The sequence below is a fragment of the Neovison vison genome, chromosome 2 (genome assembly GCF_020171115.1).
Source record: "Neovison vison isolate M4711 chromosome 2, ASM_NN_V1, whole genome shotgun sequence".
Classification (NCBI taxonomy): Eukaryota; Metazoa; Chordata; class Mammalia; order Carnivora; family Mustelidae; genus Neogale; species Neogale vison.
In genome coordinates, this window is record NC_058092.1 from 216,718,709 (window position 1) to 216,737,228 (window position 18,520).

At 43.8% G+C, this 18,520-nt stretch overlaps 1 protein-coding gene across 4 annotated transcripts in view; it reads left to right on the forward strand.

Annotated features, from left to right (window-relative positions):
* Window positions 1-10,712, forward strand: part of SORCS3 (sortilin related VPS10 domain containing receptor 3) — a 583,502-nt gene extending 572,790 nt beyond the window's left edge. For all 4 annotated transcript variants that reach the window (XM_044240465.1, XM_044240466.1, XM_044240467.1 and 1 more), the window contains 4 exons: window positions 1,313-1,412; window positions 2,433-2,538; window positions 8,154-8,314; window positions 8,874-10,712. In XM_044240465.1, the coding sequence (XP_044096400.1) occupies window positions 1,313-1,412; window positions 2,433-2,538; window positions 8,154-8,314; window positions 8,874-8,938 (432 nt within the window). In that variant the 3' untranslated portion in view covers window positions 8,939-10,712. The remainder of the gene's footprint in view (window positions 1-1,312; window positions 1,413-2,432; window positions 2,539-8,153; window positions 8,315-8,873) is intronic.
* The last annotated feature ends 7,808 nt before the right edge of the window (window positions 10,713-18,520 follow it).

Here is an 18,520-nt window from a genome sequence, read left to right on the forward strand (position 1 = left end):
AGTTCCTGCTTTAGGAGAGAAAATGAGCTGCTTTTAAACATGCTTCTGTGGAGAGAGAAGGACTGCTTCACCGTGTTTTGACTAAGGAACCAGCATGTCCAAAGGGACTGTGGTTTACCATCCTCATCAAATGAGCATGTAGCTCCTGTGATGGGCATGCCAGTCTCTGAAGTAAAGGAGCTGGTTTTCCTTCTCTCACTCCCAGCTCCTACTGGGTCTCCTGGGCTGTGCTCTGCCTCACCTTTCCCTGCCTGCCTGTGACACTAAGTCAGAGAGGTAGAAAAAAGTGAGTCCGCACAAAGCACACATCTACTCCCACATGAGGCAGTCGTGCAGACATCTTCTGTGTCCCTTCGGTACTCACCTGGCCGTCACCTCATCCCTACGGCCGTCCACAGCCGTCCTCGGGCAACAGAGATGCCGACACAGTCTGCTCCTCTGGAAAATGAAGCAGATAGTCATAGTGCAGGGCTGCATATCCAAGTCAGCCAGAGATAAAATCAGCTTCTCAATGCATGCATCACTTTTATAAGACCTCTTTATTCTGAAATAGCAAGTGGCATGTGTGAACTATATTTGGAAGCTACAATATCCATTCGTTTAGATAAATAGGTAATTACGGTGATGAATAGCAGCTGTGATGTTAAGGCGCGTCCAGCCAGATAAGAATTAGGGACCACAGCCCAAGTCAGCCTCGGCTTTCATGTGGGAATTACAGAGTGATTAAATCGGTGTTATGTGTTCCGAGACTTGCTGGGGAAAAGTAAAGAGGAAAAATTATCCCATAAAAAGAAGGCAGCTTCTGCCTTGATGTCTGCCTCCCATTGTCTCCAAAAGAGCAAAAGCAGAGGAGTGGGCTGAGGACCTACTTCCCCACTTTAATCCTGGCAGGGGCCACCCTATCCTGTGTGTGTACTTCATTAGATTAAAGAACCAATGATGGGTCGATGTCCTTTCATTGGAAACCACAATAGGTTACGCTACGGTGAGTTATAAAGGCGTGGATGAGAAAGCACTGATCCAGGGACTGAATGAGACATGGAGGCCTGTTATCAACTATAATTCACCTCTCTCTCTCTCACTCCACTCTCCATAAGCAATAACATATAGCAAATAATACCAACTGCTTCCTTGGCCTCGCAGGGCTCCGAGAGCTGTGAGAACCAGATGGATGAAGATGTCCCAGTACCCAGTGTCCTGATTGAACTTGGTCACTGTTTGCCTCTTGACCCTGGTTTCTAGCTCCATGAGGGAAGACTGTCTCATGGCCTGTCTCCTGTGCATCTCTCCCTCTCTCTCTCTTTTTTTCCAGATTGTAGAGATGTTGTTTAATGCTCTAAACCAAAACTTGGTGCAGTTTGAGCTGAAGCCAGGGGTTCAAGTCATAGTGTATGTCACGCAGCTGACATTAGGTGAGTGCCTGCCGGGTTCCAGGGGGAAATGGGGATGTGATCTGTTAGCCTGGGGAGAGAAGGGAGGAGATCATGATCAGACACTTCTCCACAAATGCCTGAAAATAGCTTTGTGGGCAGGGCTCTTGTGTGTAGTGATGGTTACGAAAGATTAATCACATCTTTCTTGGGGCTTCCTGTTGTGGTAGCAAGAAGCCTTCTCATTAGAAGTGGCTTTGCTATTGAATCCCTGGATGACCTTGGGGGGAAAATCTATAGTTTCCTTGGGCTTCAACTTAATTGTTTTTTTGTTTGTTGTTTGTTTGTTTTTATCTGCAAGTTGGGATTATAGTGGGTAGTGCTCGGGGTCTCTTAATTTCTCCAGTTCTCCAATTCCGTGAATCTTGGTTGGGAGGCCACATGAGATAATTTGAAAACTCCTTTTGATTTACAACAGATGAATCTAAATTGATACAGAGATCAGCTCTAGTGATTGATTTGTAAAAGGAATTTGAAAAGGTATGTCCCATTGGGTGTCCCCTCCTGGGTCTCCAGGAGTGACTATTTGCTAAATATATATTATTAATCTAAGACTTTTCAGATTGTGGAGGTTCTAAATGTGCCCACCCAGCAGTGTTTTAGCAGAACCGTCTAAAGGAAGAGAATGAAACACTGCATGACTACTGAGTCCAAAATTCCCAATGGATAAGCCATAATTATGTTGGCAGGCACTCAGGCCATCTAAGAGAAAGAGCACTGGAGCCCCTCTTCTACTCCCCCTAGCTAGATCCACATTACTCAGTTTACACCAAAAACAGTAGGTTTATCCTGGCAGAGCAGAGGAATTTACTTACCCTGAGAGGCTGTGATTGAGGGCACTATCTCCATTATTGAAACCAAGCTTCCTATGCCCAGGTAGCACACAGCACAAGACAGTTGGAGACTGGATTTAAGGATGAGGCATCAGCTGGCCTCCTTTCTCTGATGAGAACTTCCTCCATTTAATAGCTTCCAAGTGAGCTGTCTGCTTTTTCCTCCTAGCTCCACTGGTGGACTCCAGTGCTGGCCACAGCAGCTCAGCCATGCTTATGCTCTTATCAGTGGTGTTTGTCGGCCTGGCTGTATTCCTGATCTACAAATTTAAAAGGTATGTGCTAATATTGCTCAATTTTGATATCAGGGCTAGATCCTTTGGAGCTGATTCTTCCTTTAGTCACCATTCCTAAACTCATACCACATACGTGAAATTAATTCTCATTGAAGCTCTGTTTGGCATTGGGGGAAGGAGAAGGCAGGAATGCCTATTCTTTGAGGATTGAAGAATAAATGGGTTTAAGAATCTGAACTCTATCCAATTTATAGGTATATTGAGTCAAGAAAATAAAGGATAGCCTATGAAATAAATTTATTCTCTTTAAGAGAAATGCAAAGAATTTTCAGACCTTACCTACATTTCTAAAATAAGGTCTTAGGTAGTCAGGAGATCTTTTCTACAGATTACTACCCATTCAGGGTGGTTAAATAGAGGAAATACAGCTGAAATCTAGTGCAAACATGGACACACACACACACACACACACACATATTCTTATACTCTGTGGCAGCTACCTGGTCTCTCTTGTGTAAATTCGCATGCTAAAAATATTCCACCTTTATCCCTTTCCCTCTTTTTCCTATTTCTAAAGGGCAATTGATCAGGAAAACCAAACTTCGCATGTACTCAGAAATTATGTTTGAAGGCCACAGAAGGGGTGAAATAATAGGATACTTACTAAAACATGGAACTGAAAGCAATAATTCTGGACCATTAAGTACAGAATAAGGTCATACTTCCTTCTAGAGGTGTCTTGGTTCAGAGTATGACCTTTGCAATGAGACAGACCCCCAATTTTAACTTAGCATTTTTAGCTTTGGGCAGTTGAATCTGTTTCCCTACGCCTTCGTCTCTTTATATGGAAAATGGAGAAAACAATACCTAATAGGCTTGCTGTGCAGTTTAAATATGGTCCCATCTGTCCCTGGTACATACTAAGTAATCAACAATGCTAAGCTATTATCGATAACCAAGAACCTGAGTTCCCAAGGTGCCTTCTGTATCACAACACGGCACATGGTAGGTTCTCAAAAAATCTTATGAGTGGCATGGAAATGTGCTTCATACAAAGACTGGTTAGGGTGAAAATACCATTAACCATTCTGGAAGCAAAACTTGGTCCTGGGAGTCTTTCTAGACATTGAAGGTAATGCTTTTAGATTGTGAAAGGAATCCATGGTAAAGGCTGTGCTCCTCCCCCAGGACTCATTAGCTGCCCTCTCGTGGACAGCTCAGGCTTCAGAGCACTGGTTTTCCTCAGTACACATCTCCGCACTATGTAACTAGCAGGAAGCCTTCAACACCCTCCGTATCAGGACACCGAGAGGGTTACCTTCCTACTCAGTTAATAGACCAGTATGTGAGTTCATATCCTCATGGATCAAGACCTGTGAACCCACCTGCCCATTTGGCCTTTGGAGATGGGAACAAACCCTCGTATCACCATCAGAGAACAAAGATTCCATATAGAAATGGTTTAGTCAAGGCAACACCCATTTGTGGATGTACTTCAGTTCCATACAAAGCACACTTTAATTCAACCAAGGATTTGATTGTGGGGAAGCCCAGTGGTTGCTGGAGCTTGAAGAGCAACTAAACCAAATGTGTCACCTTCTGGCTTCTAGATTCTCATGGTTGCTGAGGACAAGGGCCAGTAAAAGTCCTACAGAAGGGTATTTGTGTCAGACATCTCTTAACTAAGGCAAGGCATCCCTGAGACTTGGGAAGTTTTCTGTTCTCTTGCAAATGCTGCTAAACTCTCTAGACAGTCAACCTACTAATGTAGGCATCTTTAATGTGTACACTAGATTTCTTGAATCTCTTCCAGGTAATGACATCTCTGAATTATTCTACCCTGTCCTTTCCCAATATCAGCCTACTCTTCCTGCATCCCTGACAGTGAATTGTGTAGCTAAGGCCACAGGGAACAAACACGACTCAAAGTGGGTAAACAGGAGAGTCAACTAAGTACACTTACAATCACCTGTTACCTTTTCTTTCCTAAGCACATTTTGTGGAAGTTTTCTTCCCATTGCTCAAGCCCTTTGGTTGAGGTCCTGTTGGATCTTCTTTTATTTCTTCGGTCTTTTTTGCCCTCCCCATCACCTGGAACTCTCATGATGGCTCTATGGAGGGTGCCAGGCTTGCCGATGAGTAAAGGTCAGGTTCTTATCTGTGCTTCCCAGAGGCTCCTTTGTTTCTTTAATGACTGTCCAGTAGAACTTTCTGCAGTGATGAAAATGCTCTGTAATCTATACTGTCCAATGCAGTAACCACTAGTATGACTGAGGAACTGAATTTTAAATTTTATTTAACTTCATTTAATTTAACCTTAAACATCTGCACCTGGCTAGCAAACAGGCAGAACATCTAGAGAACGGGCAGCTCTGTTTCTCTTTCCGGATCACTGGCCATGGTGAGTTTTCAGACCCAACACTTTCTCTGTGTAATCATCAGCATCTACTCATTAAGCCAGTTATTCATCCAACAGACATTTACTGAAGGCTTACTATGTGCCAGGCACTGAAAATAATCTCAGTGCCCCAAATGGTCAGGTAACAGAGGAAAAAGAAGAGAGCTACCATGAGCCCCAAGATTCCTTTATATAAATATCACCCTGTTTCTCGTATTTGATCTTATTCTTGAATAGTTATTTTCTGAAGTTTTAGACAAGATAATTAGAAATCATTATGACTTGGCTTTTATTATCTGAAAATTCTGCCCAACAAAACTTTCTATCTATACTGTAGATCTTTTTCTTTTTTTTTTTCTTCCTGGCTGCCCAAGAAAATTTTTGAGCTTTTACATGTTTTTCCAGCCTTTTCTTTCTTTCTTTCTTTCTTTCTTTTTTTTTTTTTTTAGCAAGTCTTTCATTGCAGTCTGAAGCCTACTTGCTTTAAAAAAATTTAGAGAGACCTAAATTTCCTCCCACAGTCTCCTAACACTTAGAGCTGGAACAAACAAAAGCTAAAGTTTTTTGGGGCAACTCGGTTGATCCATCTTCCTTCTCTTATTAAAACATATATAAATGTGTAGGCCAAGAAATACCCCTAAATCTCTTTATTTCCCATGTTTCTTACCTGCAAAAGTGGGGCTTAGTCTGATATTCTCCCATGCTCCTTCAAGTGCACATGTTAGGAGATGTAAAATAACTTGACAAGTTTTTAAAATGCGCACATGAGGATATAAAGTGGTATCCCTTCCACCCCTCTATGAAAAATGTTAAAGGATTTTCTGCCTGTTGTTTAGAGATTGAAATAAAGTGAATAATCTTTGTAAGGGCGGATTTATTCAAATCCTCCCAGGTATCGCTGGGAAAGCAGCAAGGGGGAGGCAGTGAACTCTGGCTACAGTTCTGAAATACACAAACTTGTGGGATCAGGAAGAGTTTAACCGCCTCTGACACCTGGTAACTATTACAGCTGATCCTACCATTCATGAGTAATAACGTACTTTTATGATTAAAAGAAATCTAAGTCTGTAGGTTGCATTTCTATTTAGATGAGAGGGAAATAAGGACCAGCATGAATTTTTTTTTTTAAGTATTTATTTTTTACTTATTTGGCAGAGAGAGAGATCACAAGTAGGCAGAGAGGCAGGCAGAGAGAGAGAGAGAGGCAGAAGCAGGCTCCCTGCCGAGCAGAAAGCCCAACGCGTGGCTCGATCCCAGGACCCTGAGATCATGACCTGAGCCGAAGGCAGAGGCCCAACCCACTGAGCCACCCAGGCGCCCCCCAGCATGAATTTTTAATTATACATATTTTAGAGAGCCTGGGATCTGCTGCCTCACATGCGATCTATTCATTTAAGGTCCTTATAGATTATGTTAAGCTGGTTTAGACCAGTAGGAGTCATGAGGACGCTTCTCTCAATGTATGAAAAGCAACCATTAAAGAAACAAAAACTAAATGTGAAGGAGTGGTAGGTACCACCCATGTTTCCTGCCTCTTTTGGGATCTTTCATAATGAATTAGCTACAAGCAAACCTCATTGGATGCCCCATACTGTACCTCATTGGGCTTGGATTAGGGAAAGGAATGTAGAAGCTTGAAAACACCACTGGTCGGTCATAGGGAAACAGAGTGATTCTTCTTCAGAAATGCACAGAATGTTCTGGATTGAGGAAGGTGTCAGATACCTTAAGTTTTAATAATACTCTTGCTAGTGATCAGCTTCAAGAAATGTCTGGATTTTCAACTGATTTCCCTCTCATTTAACCGGGTAAGAGAGGTCTCTTCTAGAGATAATATTCAAGATAAAACTGTGGTCTTTTTGTTTGAGAATCTAGTATCTGAAAGTAGAAAGAGCACGTGTTTTGAGGTCATCTATTCATTCACTCAGCAAACACTTGCTGACTATGAACCATGTGCCAAGCACGGTGCTCTGTTGCATGTGCAGCAGAGAAGACAGAGAATATAGACCTGGCACCCGTGGGAAGCAAAGTCAGCAGGCTTGCCTCTGACGTCATCCTTAACCCAGCATCCTGTTCATTTATTCCATAAACACTGTTCCATAATTCTATATTTTTCATAGGAGAGGTGGGGTGGCTAGGAGAGGCCTCTCAGAGCGAAGTTCCGAAGGACAAAAGGACACCATCATGAAAAGAGTAGGAGGAGGAGTGTAAAAGAGGGCACAGCTGGTTCCAAGTCTCCAAGGTGGGGACAGGTTTGATGTACTAGGTTCCTGCAACTCAAAGTTTGGGGCTCAGACCAGCAGCCTCAGCATCAGCTGGGAGCTGGGCAGAAATGCACTATTTCACCCCATCCTGTCCAGACCTATTGAGTCACAAATGCATATTAGCAAGAACTTGGGTAAGAAATAAGCACTTAAAGTCCGAGAAGCACTGAGTGAGAGGAATTCACAGGAGACTACAGGCCTGAAACCCAGTGGGTCAGGGGATATGAAGAGGGGTCAGAAGATGAATCCTCCGAGAAAATTCCAGTCTCAACTGGCTGGTCCTCCAAGTCCTCCAACCTTAAGTCTTTCTGTCTTATTTCCAAACCTAAGCCTTTGTGTCTTTGAAGGAGATTATTTAGCTTCTCTTAATCCTCGCCTTAATCCTCTCCACAATCGTACAAGGAAGTTATTGTTAACTCCCATCGAGCAGATGAGGAAACTGACTACCCAGGTATTTAAGATCTTTGGCCCACAGGTGGTGTTCTGATGATAGTAGCAATGGCTAGAAGCCTTTTCTTTCTTGGCTCTTCATAAAGGAAACCAATGTGAACTGATTAAATTGATGCAAACTTAGAAAAAGATGTCTTTTCACTGCGATATAACCGTGTGCATCTCAAAGTCCAGCTCCTTGAAAAACCTAATAAAGGATAAGTATTTTAAGGGTTTTAATGCATATCTGCTCAATGGCATTGCCCTTCTGTTGACCCCTATTTGGTTTACCCCAGGTAAACCTATAGGTTTACCCCAAACCTATTTTGGTTTACACCAGAAGAAGGTGCATTCCTCATAGAGTTCTATGGTTTACATCTGCCCTGGGCATCTGGTGTCTGGCCTTGTGTTGCTTGGCCTCACAGCTACAGTGTCTGGGTGACCAGCCCCTTTCCTAGATGTTGGCCTGTTCTGCAAATAGCTTCTTCCTCCCCCTTATGACCCAGAATCTCCTAGTGGCCTAAGTTTGGCATACCCTGTGATCATAATCTGATTTTTTAAAGGAAAATCCCCTGGATTAACATCTATGCTCAAGTCCAACACGACAAGGAGCAGGAGATGATTGGGTCAGTCAGCCAAAGTGAAAACGCCCCCAAAATCACACTCAGTGACTTCACCGAGCCCGAGGAACTGCTGGACAAAGAGCTGGACACCCGGGTCATAGGTATGTGTGCTGGTACCACCAAGCTCCTGTGTCCTCTGTCCTCCAAATGTGAGGGCAGTCAGCCCATGTGGCCTGTCCTTCAACTCATGCCAGACTGGAGGGAGGGCTGGGAAACAACTGGCTACAGAGACACAATTGTGTTTTAAAATTTGGCTGTCCGCTCTGGCCACATGGAAGTGTCAGATTTTTTTTTTTTTTCCCTCAAAAATAGACCAAGATCAAAAGTGCTAGAGTCGAAGTCGGGGAGGTTTGAGGCCAGCTCTCCATTGCTGGCAATATGCATTAGCTTGTTAGTTCTTACTGTTGTCGTCAGTGGCGTGTAAGAGGACACACCATTGCTCCCACCTCATGCGCTGGTGTGGAAGGTAGCAAACTTTCAAACACAGGTGACAGAAGCCAGCGAGCTGGTAGGATAGACTAGCCAGGTGTCCCATGTAATGAAAACCTATTAAGCACCCATTCAACGTGGCCTTGGTCTATAGCAATAAATAAAACACAGAGCCCTGCCCTTGTGAAATTGACATCCTCTTTCCATCTGTCTGTCCTCTCTCCCCCGCAGGAGGCATTGCCACCATTGCAAACAGCGAAAGCACAAAGGAGATCCCCAACTGCACTAGTGTTTAACACCTACCAGCCACATGGTCAACCATCTTTCTGACTTTCTTTTTGATGATTACTATGACTATTATTATGGAAAAATGAAAATGTCTTTTTTACCTTTTGTTTACCAAGGGCCCCTTCATAAATAGCAGGCAGATGCTTAGCTTTGGGAGGCAGAAGGCATTCTTAGCTGATTAAAGTGAGACAAAAGGAACAAATGGCTGCATTTGTGCTAAGGGCAAAGGATGCATCTTCCCGTGGCCTTCTTGCTTTATTCTGCCACTGACCGTGTGAGGACTCTCTTTTTCCTTGTGGTCTCTGTTCTTCTTTTTAAATTTTATTTTGTTGTTTACTTTTTTAAGTTGGGTTGGCTTCTCATTAACCTCCCATGCCCCCCTCCACATCACCCACACCCTACCCCCCGCACACACACCCTAAAACACAGAACATTTCCCAGTCAGATGTGCAGGAGGTGAGTTGGTGGGGAGTGAAAGAAGCTGCAGAAAGCGTGCACACCTTTATGAAAGAGGCCCCGCCTCGTGCATGCCAATAGCGAGGCTACAGATGGCTTACTGTACATAATGAAAATGTAAATAGCTTTTTATTTCCTAAGAAATAATTTAATGTTTAGTAAAAAAGAAAACAGAAAAAAGAAAGATGCGTGTGTTGGCTTATGCACTCACCCTCAGAGCTGACCAACCCCCAGGCCTGCTAGATGTGTTGGGTTCTGGATGCTCTCCACTTGTCTGTCACACTTAACTCTTGCATCTCCGTGTCCATGCCATAGCTGGTTTCTGCTTCTGTATATAAAGCGGGGGGAGGGCTTCTTTGGGACAAGTCGTCACGGAAGGACTAGAGTGACATCCTAGAACATGGGGGGCTCCCTGTGCCATCGGTGATCCAGATGAAGGTGCGAGATGAAACCCACTAGAGACTTCAGACTGCAGGTGAGGAAACAAGGCTTCCCCTCCAGAAGGAAAGCGTGGAGGATATTTATCAACCTGAGAAGATGGGTTTTCTCTAAAGAAGCTTGGCTGCAGATCAGATAAGGGGCAGTTATTCTTTCTGGTTGGAATCCATGGAAAGGTATAATCCTTCTGGAGAATCCTGGCACTATTTTGAGCTCAGAAAAGTCCCCCGGTCACCAGGTGAGGCCTAGTGAGTGCATCTCAGCCCAGGAGGAGGGAGAGCAGTTGGGAGGGGTGTGGCATTTGCGGCATCACAGATCTGTGTAAGCCCTTGCAGGCCAAATAGGGGGCTAGCCTTTCACGATATTAGTCAAAGATGATTTTAGCAAAGCTGTGCTATTTGCTTGTCAGATGTACACAACTTCCTTAAAGTCAAATGTCTGCCTTCAGTTCCCTTAAGATAGTTCTTGCCTCTGGGGCGAGCGGCTTTCAAAGCCAGCCCTCCTGTTCCCAGCACCCCGGCCCCTCCGCCCATTCGCACACACCACTTCTGTTCCGTAGGGTCACTCGAAGCCATGCCATAAGCATTGTTTTCTTCTCAGGCTCAGCCCGAGTACACTTGTTTTACAAAACGATATACTGTATATATATATATGGGAGGAAAGGCCGGATTTTGTACCTGTTAACTTTGAGAGATATCATTCGCCTTCTCTGGGAGACCCTGAGAGAGTGCAACCTAGAGAAGTCTGACTGGCTACAGCATAGATCGGGATAAGAAGTGCTTCTAAAGATCCTGCTTTTCTGTTTCAAGGGTTAAATGGGGCAGACAATTGCAATACTTGTACTAAATACTGAAATACAAATGCATGAGTCATGTCTATATATACAGTATATGTACATATACTGTTCTTGATTTTATTGTTCCATTTGAATATTTCTACTGTAAAAAAAAAGACAGTGGTTTTGAAATTGTTGAAAATAAATGTATTTTTGTACATCAAAGCTATATACCTTGCTGAGATGTTTCTCTTTGGGCTGTTTTCTTCTATTGCTATCCATCAGCTATTATTGGAATAATGCTACAGGGCCCAAACCCAAACCGAACAAATAGCTTATAACCCAGATGTTTATGTTTTACTCATGGATCTCTAGGTTGGTTGTGGTTTGATCGAATGCCATTGAAACTGACCAGGCTCTCCTGAGCTACTCCGGATGCTAGGTTCAGCTGGGTTCCAGGCTTGCTTCATAAGCTGTCATCTTCCAGTACCAGAAGCCACCCCGGGCATGGCTTTCATGGTGGATTACAGAATTCCAAGTGAGGCCAGCAGGATACTCTTAGTCTGTAAGGCCCTGGCTCAAAATGGTCATTCTGTTTACCATCATCTCCATTCTGTCGACCAGAGGAAAGCACATGGCCATGTCCAGCATCCGTGGGTCAGGGAAGTAGGCTCTACCTCCTTTGGTGTAAGGCACCACTAAGTGGTGTGGCTGTAGTGTGATAGAGGATTCCGCTCTAGCGGAGGGCGTGATGTGTTGAGAATAGTAGTAACAACAGTTCCATCTACCCATTCGTTTTCTCTGGTCCTGTGGCTTTCATTAGATGGTCCATTTTCAAGTTTCCCACCAACACTGTGGCCGGGACTTCTGATCAGAAGGCCTGGTTAACACAAGGCCTTAGACTTGGTGTTGGATCCCATTGAATGGTAGATAGAACTGCAACGCAGGCCTTGTAGCCTTTAGCAGGGGAAATGAAAAGAGGAGAGGGAACCAAGAAGGCATGTATCCTTGTTTTTTTCACCACTATTATTATTATGATGGTGATTAACCTTCTTACTACTGTTTGACTCATCAAACCAGCAGTAGTGCTTATCTTGCCCGCTGCGAGGAAGGAATTTGGAAGGATACGTGAGTGGCTCTTCTCCACGTTAGATAATAAAGGAACGTGAATAAGGGCTGTTAAGTTAGATGTTTTAATCTTTTTAGTGTTCAAACTATGTAATAAATTACCATGGATCCCAGAAACCCAAGAAACCAGAGAGCTTTGGTCAATAATTTGCTCCTGTGTTTTGAATGCTAAGCTGACCATTCCAGAATCATATTTTGTGAACTCAAATAACTAAGATGTGGGATGAAACAGAGGTTTTCTTTTGACTTGTGAATGTATCTAAAAATTAGTATTATTCTTGGTTGTAACTGTTCTTGGGTTATACTCGCCTTTTAAAAAAATTATATCATTAACTTCTTCAAATATTGAGGCTGTCATTTATGGTACCCCTAAAAGAAATAGGGTTTTTTTTTTTTGGTCTGACTAGTGGTTTGTAACACCAAGTGCCTACACATCCTGCAGGGGTGTGTAACGAGCTTCGCTGGTAATGTAACATGTCTAATATTCTGATCGCATGTCAAAAGTGATTTTTCTAAATGCAGTAGTTGTTGCTTTCTGATAGGATCTGAGTTCTTCCCATGTTTGTTTACGTCGGGGTTGATAAAAATCACTCCACTGGATTAGAAAGGACACAAGTGAAATACGCGGTAAAGCAGCATTAGTCAGCTGGTTTGTTTGGGCTAAGCCGTGGTGGGAATAGAGCCCGTGCCTCCCCCACCCGCACCAGTCTGCCAGATTTCTCAAAGCAGACAGGCAAAGGCAGAAGGCAGAGAGAGTGATTGGCTTTGTGGTTATCCTCTGCCGGGTTTCTCATCGGAACGTCTTCTCTCCGGAGATTCTAAACCTGATCAGCAAGCCCGAAGCAGTCCTCAGGGTGGGGCCCAGCTATCAGCACCTGAAGCGGAGCTTCTGAGGCTTCTCCTGTCAAAGTTAGAAAGTAGCCGCTCTATCCGCCACTGAAATCGCTCAGGGAGAGTTCCTGGGGAAAAGGTACCTCTCCTGGCCCGAGTTACCATGATACAAGGCACCTTCATCTGCAGAAGTGAGAAACACTTCCAAATTGGCTCATTTCCTCCTGGGCACCAGCTGCAGCTCCAATTGAGTTATCTGGAACAAAGACACACTGTGAGTCAAGGTGGTGATGGATTATGCCTTGGAAAGAGTGGTAAGCCAGGACTTAGGAGATCTCTGACTTTCAGCAAATCACTCTGGACCATGATTTCTTATTTGAAAAAGGCAACCACTTTATGGCCTGCCTTACTGGCTACTTTTGATTTTCAGAGGGGCAAGGAGCACATTGCCGATTCCAGAACTGACAGATGACTACGGTAAGCATACTTAGGAGACCTCTTTTCTTCTTCTGCAGACGGGTCAGCTGGGAGGCAGAGAGCAAAGTGACTTCCCTAAGTTAGACAGCAAATGAGTGTGGAGCTGAAGACAGAACCCATGTCTTGCTATTAGGGCAGCGCTCTTTCCACCACATACCCTCTGGATAAAGGCAAAATTGAGCCACGCATCACGGAACATCAGCAGACATGTCCCCTGATGGTTATGCCAGCGTGGCTCCTGTATTTCGAGGGTCTGGAACGGTTTAGAGTCTAACTTCCCAAGTGTGTTCATCACCCAGTGGCTCACAGCCCTCCACATGTCATTGCCCTGCTGACCTGCTTGCTTAGCAGCCCATGGCCTGACGCCCTTGCTTCCCTCCCTGGGCTGAAGGAAGGCTGCTCAACAGACAGCTGCCAGACCCCAGATTCCCAGGCTGTGCTGCTTGCCTTTTAAAGCAGTTGGCCTCGTTCAGAGGGAAGAAGGCCAGAGAGCAGACTTAAGCAGTGGGAATGCCGCATCCTGACACACACACCAGATCCTGCCAAATCCTCCTGTCTGCTCCAGCGGCACTGCCGAAAGGGACCAGATGTAGCCCAACGATTACCTCCCAAGTACTACTACATCTCGATGTCCCTTAAACTTGGTTTAATTACCATTAACTTTATAGGAGCAGAGTGCCCTTTAAAATGCTCTTTGCTTCTGTGTTCTCAGGCCGTATATCATGAGAAGATATACGTTCATTCAGAGCGGAATCAAGGAGATGTTGTATACAAAATCGGGAGGAGATCCTCAGCCAGAGTTCAGTTTATTCAAAGACTAGAAGTCTCAATAAAACTCCCATTACCTTTTCATTGTCCGAGGCCTAGAGGGGTATAATGACATAATCAGGGTCCAATTTCCCTACCTATAAATTGACAGTAATGATATCTATCTACCTCACAGGGTTGCAACCCAGATCAAATGAGATAATTTGGGTAAAAAACACACAAAATAACTAGGGCTTGAAAAATAATGGATTGAAGCTGAGAGACCCAAGTTCTTTAATGCTGAATCTCCTTTCTCTGTCCTCCCTGGCCTCAGGTTGTAAAAATTATCTGACCAGTCTCTTGCCAACTCTCACCTAGGCCTGCACTTTCAGGGAAAGAATCAGAATTACCTGGTCCTCCTCAAGTCCCCCTTAGAAGGAAGAGAATTTTCGTTAAAATCAGCTATTTACACCTTAATCCCCAAGGTCATAGCTCTTTTTATCGCTTTAAAATATAGATGATAGATAGATAGATAGATAGATGATCTAATTTTCCTTGTGAGATAGGGACCATGGGCGCAAACCCCAAGTGAAAAACATGATGCACCTGGGGCATTTTCTATTGGCTGTTATTGTCAAAAAGTTTCTCCTGCGAGCAACAGAATCAGGACGCAGGCCCAAACACAAGCCAGACTTAAACACAGAGGACCCTGATTCCAAAAACCACCAATGAGTTGCCTGTGTTGCCTGTCAATATCGACCAATCAGGATGAGGCCCTTCCAGCCAATCAGGATAAGGCTTTTTTTTTTTTCTTTCCCCTTATTAGCATATTGCACCAGAGTGGGAACTTGGGTGGGGACTTTATTTAGGCAGGGCCTCTGCTATTCTCTGGGAGGTTAGTCCAAGAGGGTTGGGTGTATTTCTTCTTTTTGTTTTTAATTATAAAGGGGGGGGAGGTGTTGCCATAGCTCCTGTAAAGCTTTTCCAGTACCTTTGACTTTTGGGTCTGGCCCAGTTGCTCTCATGGTGGACCGAAGAACCTGACTGTGGTAACAGACCATATAGAATGGCCAATAAATGGATACTAATAAAAAGGGCTGCCAAGAGCACGTCATAAAATTAAGGACTAGAGGCTCTCGGGTTCTGAAATATGCTCTGTCTTCCCAGATGTGGTGATATCCTGGAGATAGCCATGCTGCTGGGACCAAAATAATTTGGCCTTGTTCGTTCATGGTGGTTTTGGGTCCAGAATTTATAACCTAACTTCTTGTTTATTCTCCCTTTTGTACAAAGCTTGTGTGAGGATGTGTGCTGTTCCAGGTTCTCGGGTCCCTCAAAGCTTCTCTGAGGGTCACTGACTTGAATTCCTTTATTGTCACACATTGGAAAACAAATGAAACAATTTTTTGTAAAAATATATATTTTATATATCTGAAGGAACCGAGGACATGTTTCTTGCCTTCAACTCCAATCACGGCCCAAGGAGAGCTCTTTCAGAGAGGGAGCGCAAGACACAGATTCTTTTCAAAACGTCAACCAAAGACAGAAGAAAATAGATCATGACAGGCACACATGCCATCTGTCATTATGGCAGTATCTGGGGAACAACACTGTTTGCAGCTCTTAAAAATGAACCAGATAAAGTGGGGCCTTCAGTGATTTGCTCCTGAGAAAGTATGTGGTCTGCTCTATAAGAATAGAGACTTCTTGTGCTGAAATATCTGTGCCTTAAGTGTCCCATGGGCTGGAGTCTGCTAGGCTCTAAGGATTTCTCCCCACTAAAGTCCTACTTCTCCCGAGAGCCTCTCTCAGTAGCCTCTTCATATGATGCAGAATCTTTTGTTGCTTATTCTCCCTTGCAGAGGGTTATTGCTGTCAGTACTCCAGGAAATGGCTGCAATTAAGAGTATGTCCAAACATGGTGGATGGAAAGAGAAAGGTGGCCATACAAAAAGCAACAGAGAACAGAATTGTTTTTCTTGTCACTGATCTATTTTCCTTGGTTTCTGGGTAGAATCACCTGGGAAGCACTTAATTGTCTCCATAAACACACACCTGGTCCTTGGAGCGCCGGAATGGTTTTCATGCACTGACCTTCCAAAATCTATGGTTCAATTAGAGAATTGCTGGGCTGCTTCCATTGGCAGCTGGGATATTTTGTGGGAGGGGCACCGAGGGAGGAAGATGAGAGAGATGAGTCTAGAGAAATAAAGTTAATCTTTGTCAATTACAAAGCTTTACTTGACACATTCTCATTTCAACCTGTCAATTTCAGATTCTCCTCTGTGAGGGGAAAATACAGATGCTCCCCAGATTTCTAATCTATTTATAATGGTAACAAGACAACTCTAGGCAGTGTGTGCTCATCATGAGCTAATCATCCTCTGCTATGCCTTGTGCCTCCTAATTAGTGGCATGTTGGTTGCCTACTGATCAGGTTGGAGCCTCATCCAGGCAGTAGGGAGGGATTGTAGGGGGAGATCGAATTCTGAGCCCAGTGGAGCTCAGATCTTGGCAGACTTTCTAACAACAGGTGGGCTTCACACCTTGCCTTGCAATGTGTCCCATTTAAAGAGGCAGCCACCACTACCATGGGTGCTAACAGGAACATGGCAGGCTTCCAAACGTGTCTCTAAGAGCCCCCCGTAGCAAGAGGCAGTCCTTCCAAAACTTCTTGGCTTAATGTTACAGACACAGCAAGTGACATCTAGTAGAAGAAAAATAAATAATTAAATGTGCATCTATAGATGATAATAGGGCAAGATCCCTTTTGTTCGTTCATTCACTTAAAAAGTATTTATTGAGCTCTATAGTTAATAGTCTCTTATGGTTGCTGGAGTGAAGGTGGGCAGTGGTATAGACTAAATGGGTATTAAGGAGGGCACTTGTGATGAGCTCTGGGTGTTACATATGAGTAATGGATCTCTCATATGTGAATAATGAATTCTACTCCTAAACTAATATTACACTATATGTTGAAACAACTAGAATTTAAATAAAAACTTTTTAAAGAAGAAATAAAAAAGTTTTATTGAGAACTTGCTTGCTTTCCAACAGACTCTGCTCTGAATACTGAGGACAATAAAAACACACTTAGTATGAGGTGATCATATCATTTTTTATATAAACTGGGACACAGTTTGGGGTGAATGGAGCACTATTCTTAATTACTCTGGGAAAACAAGCATGCATGATGCAGGACTGTCAGCAAACCAGGATATACGTTCACCCTAACTTAAAATTCAGAGTCAGAGATGTGTCAACATTCCACTCACCCTTCCCTTTTACTTCCTGACCCAGGGATAGAAACCCGACCTCTAAACCCAAAAATTGTTTATAGAGATCCACTATCTGCTTTTCAGCCTTTTGAGGGCCTCTCATTGGGGTGGTGAACCCCTACATGGTCAGAGGTCAGTGAGCAAAGCCTTAGATAGTTTTTAAAAAGTTCTCTAAGGTGCCTGTGTAGTTCAGTCAGGCTGCCAACTGTTGGGTTTTGGCTCAGATCATGATCTCAGGGTCCTGGGATCAAGTCCTGTGTTGGTCTCCTTGCTCAAGTGGGGAGTCTGCTTGGGATTCTCTCTTCCTGTCTCTCTACCCCTTCCCCCACTCATGCACACACAGGTTCTCTCTAAGATAAATATTTAAGAATTTTTAAAAAGATATTTATTACATTATATCAATTAGGTTTCTTGGTTGCAGAAAATAGTCACTGCTCCTGACTAATTCAAGCAAAAAGAATTTATGGGAAGGTTATTAAAAGCCAATGGAATCAACTCAAGTTTGAAGAACATAACTTGGAAAGAGGCAGGAGGTAGGACAGCTTTGGAGGAATGGAAATCAGGAAACACGGATAGTATCCTACCAGGGGCTCCTGGCAGATAGTATCTTACCAGGGGTTTCCTCCAAAATGAATGAACTCCAGTGATCTCTTCTATTCTCATGTTACTGAAAATTTAAAGTTGCTGATATATTTCCCAGTTGGTGAAGTTTAGTTCACATGCTTACTGTATGATCCACGGACTGAAATGTGTCACACTGAAATTTATATATTGAAGCCCTATCTTCCAGCCCTTCAGAATGCAACCGTGTTAGGAAATAGGGCTTTAAAGAAGTGACTAAATTAAAATGAGGCTATTAGGGCGGATACAAGTCCAATCGGTTGATATTGTCGTGAGAAGAAATTAGGACACAGTTTACGAGAGCTCACCAGGTGAAGACACCAGGGGAAGGCAGCCATCTGTAAGGCAAGGAGAGGGGGCTCAGAAGAAACCCACATAGCTGACCGCTGAGCTCTGACTTTTAGCCTCCACAGTTGTGGTAAAATACGTTTTTGTTGCGTGAGCCACCTCACCTGTGGTGCTTATTAGGACAGCCTTAGAAAACGAAAGGTGAGGGAAACTAGCCGGGAAAATAAACCTGTAGATATTGCTCTGGCTTTTGAAGTGAGATTTCGAGGTAGTTGGATTTACTCTCCCATGGGGACTCCCCACACCAGGAGACAAGTCCTTCCTCCCCCACGACCGGAGAGAGTAAGAGGATGTTAACAAAGGCAGAACCGATGGTGGTCAGAGGATGAACATTCCAGTCATTTTAAAAGTCACTCTTCTTTCCTCATTTATTGAACACAAACCAAGGAATGAAGAACGTGGCGCTGTAGCCTCTGGAATTTCAGGTATGAGTCTGTGGCCCACATCCTGCCCTGACGGAAGTTAGAATGTAAGGAGCAGTCTTGTAAGTA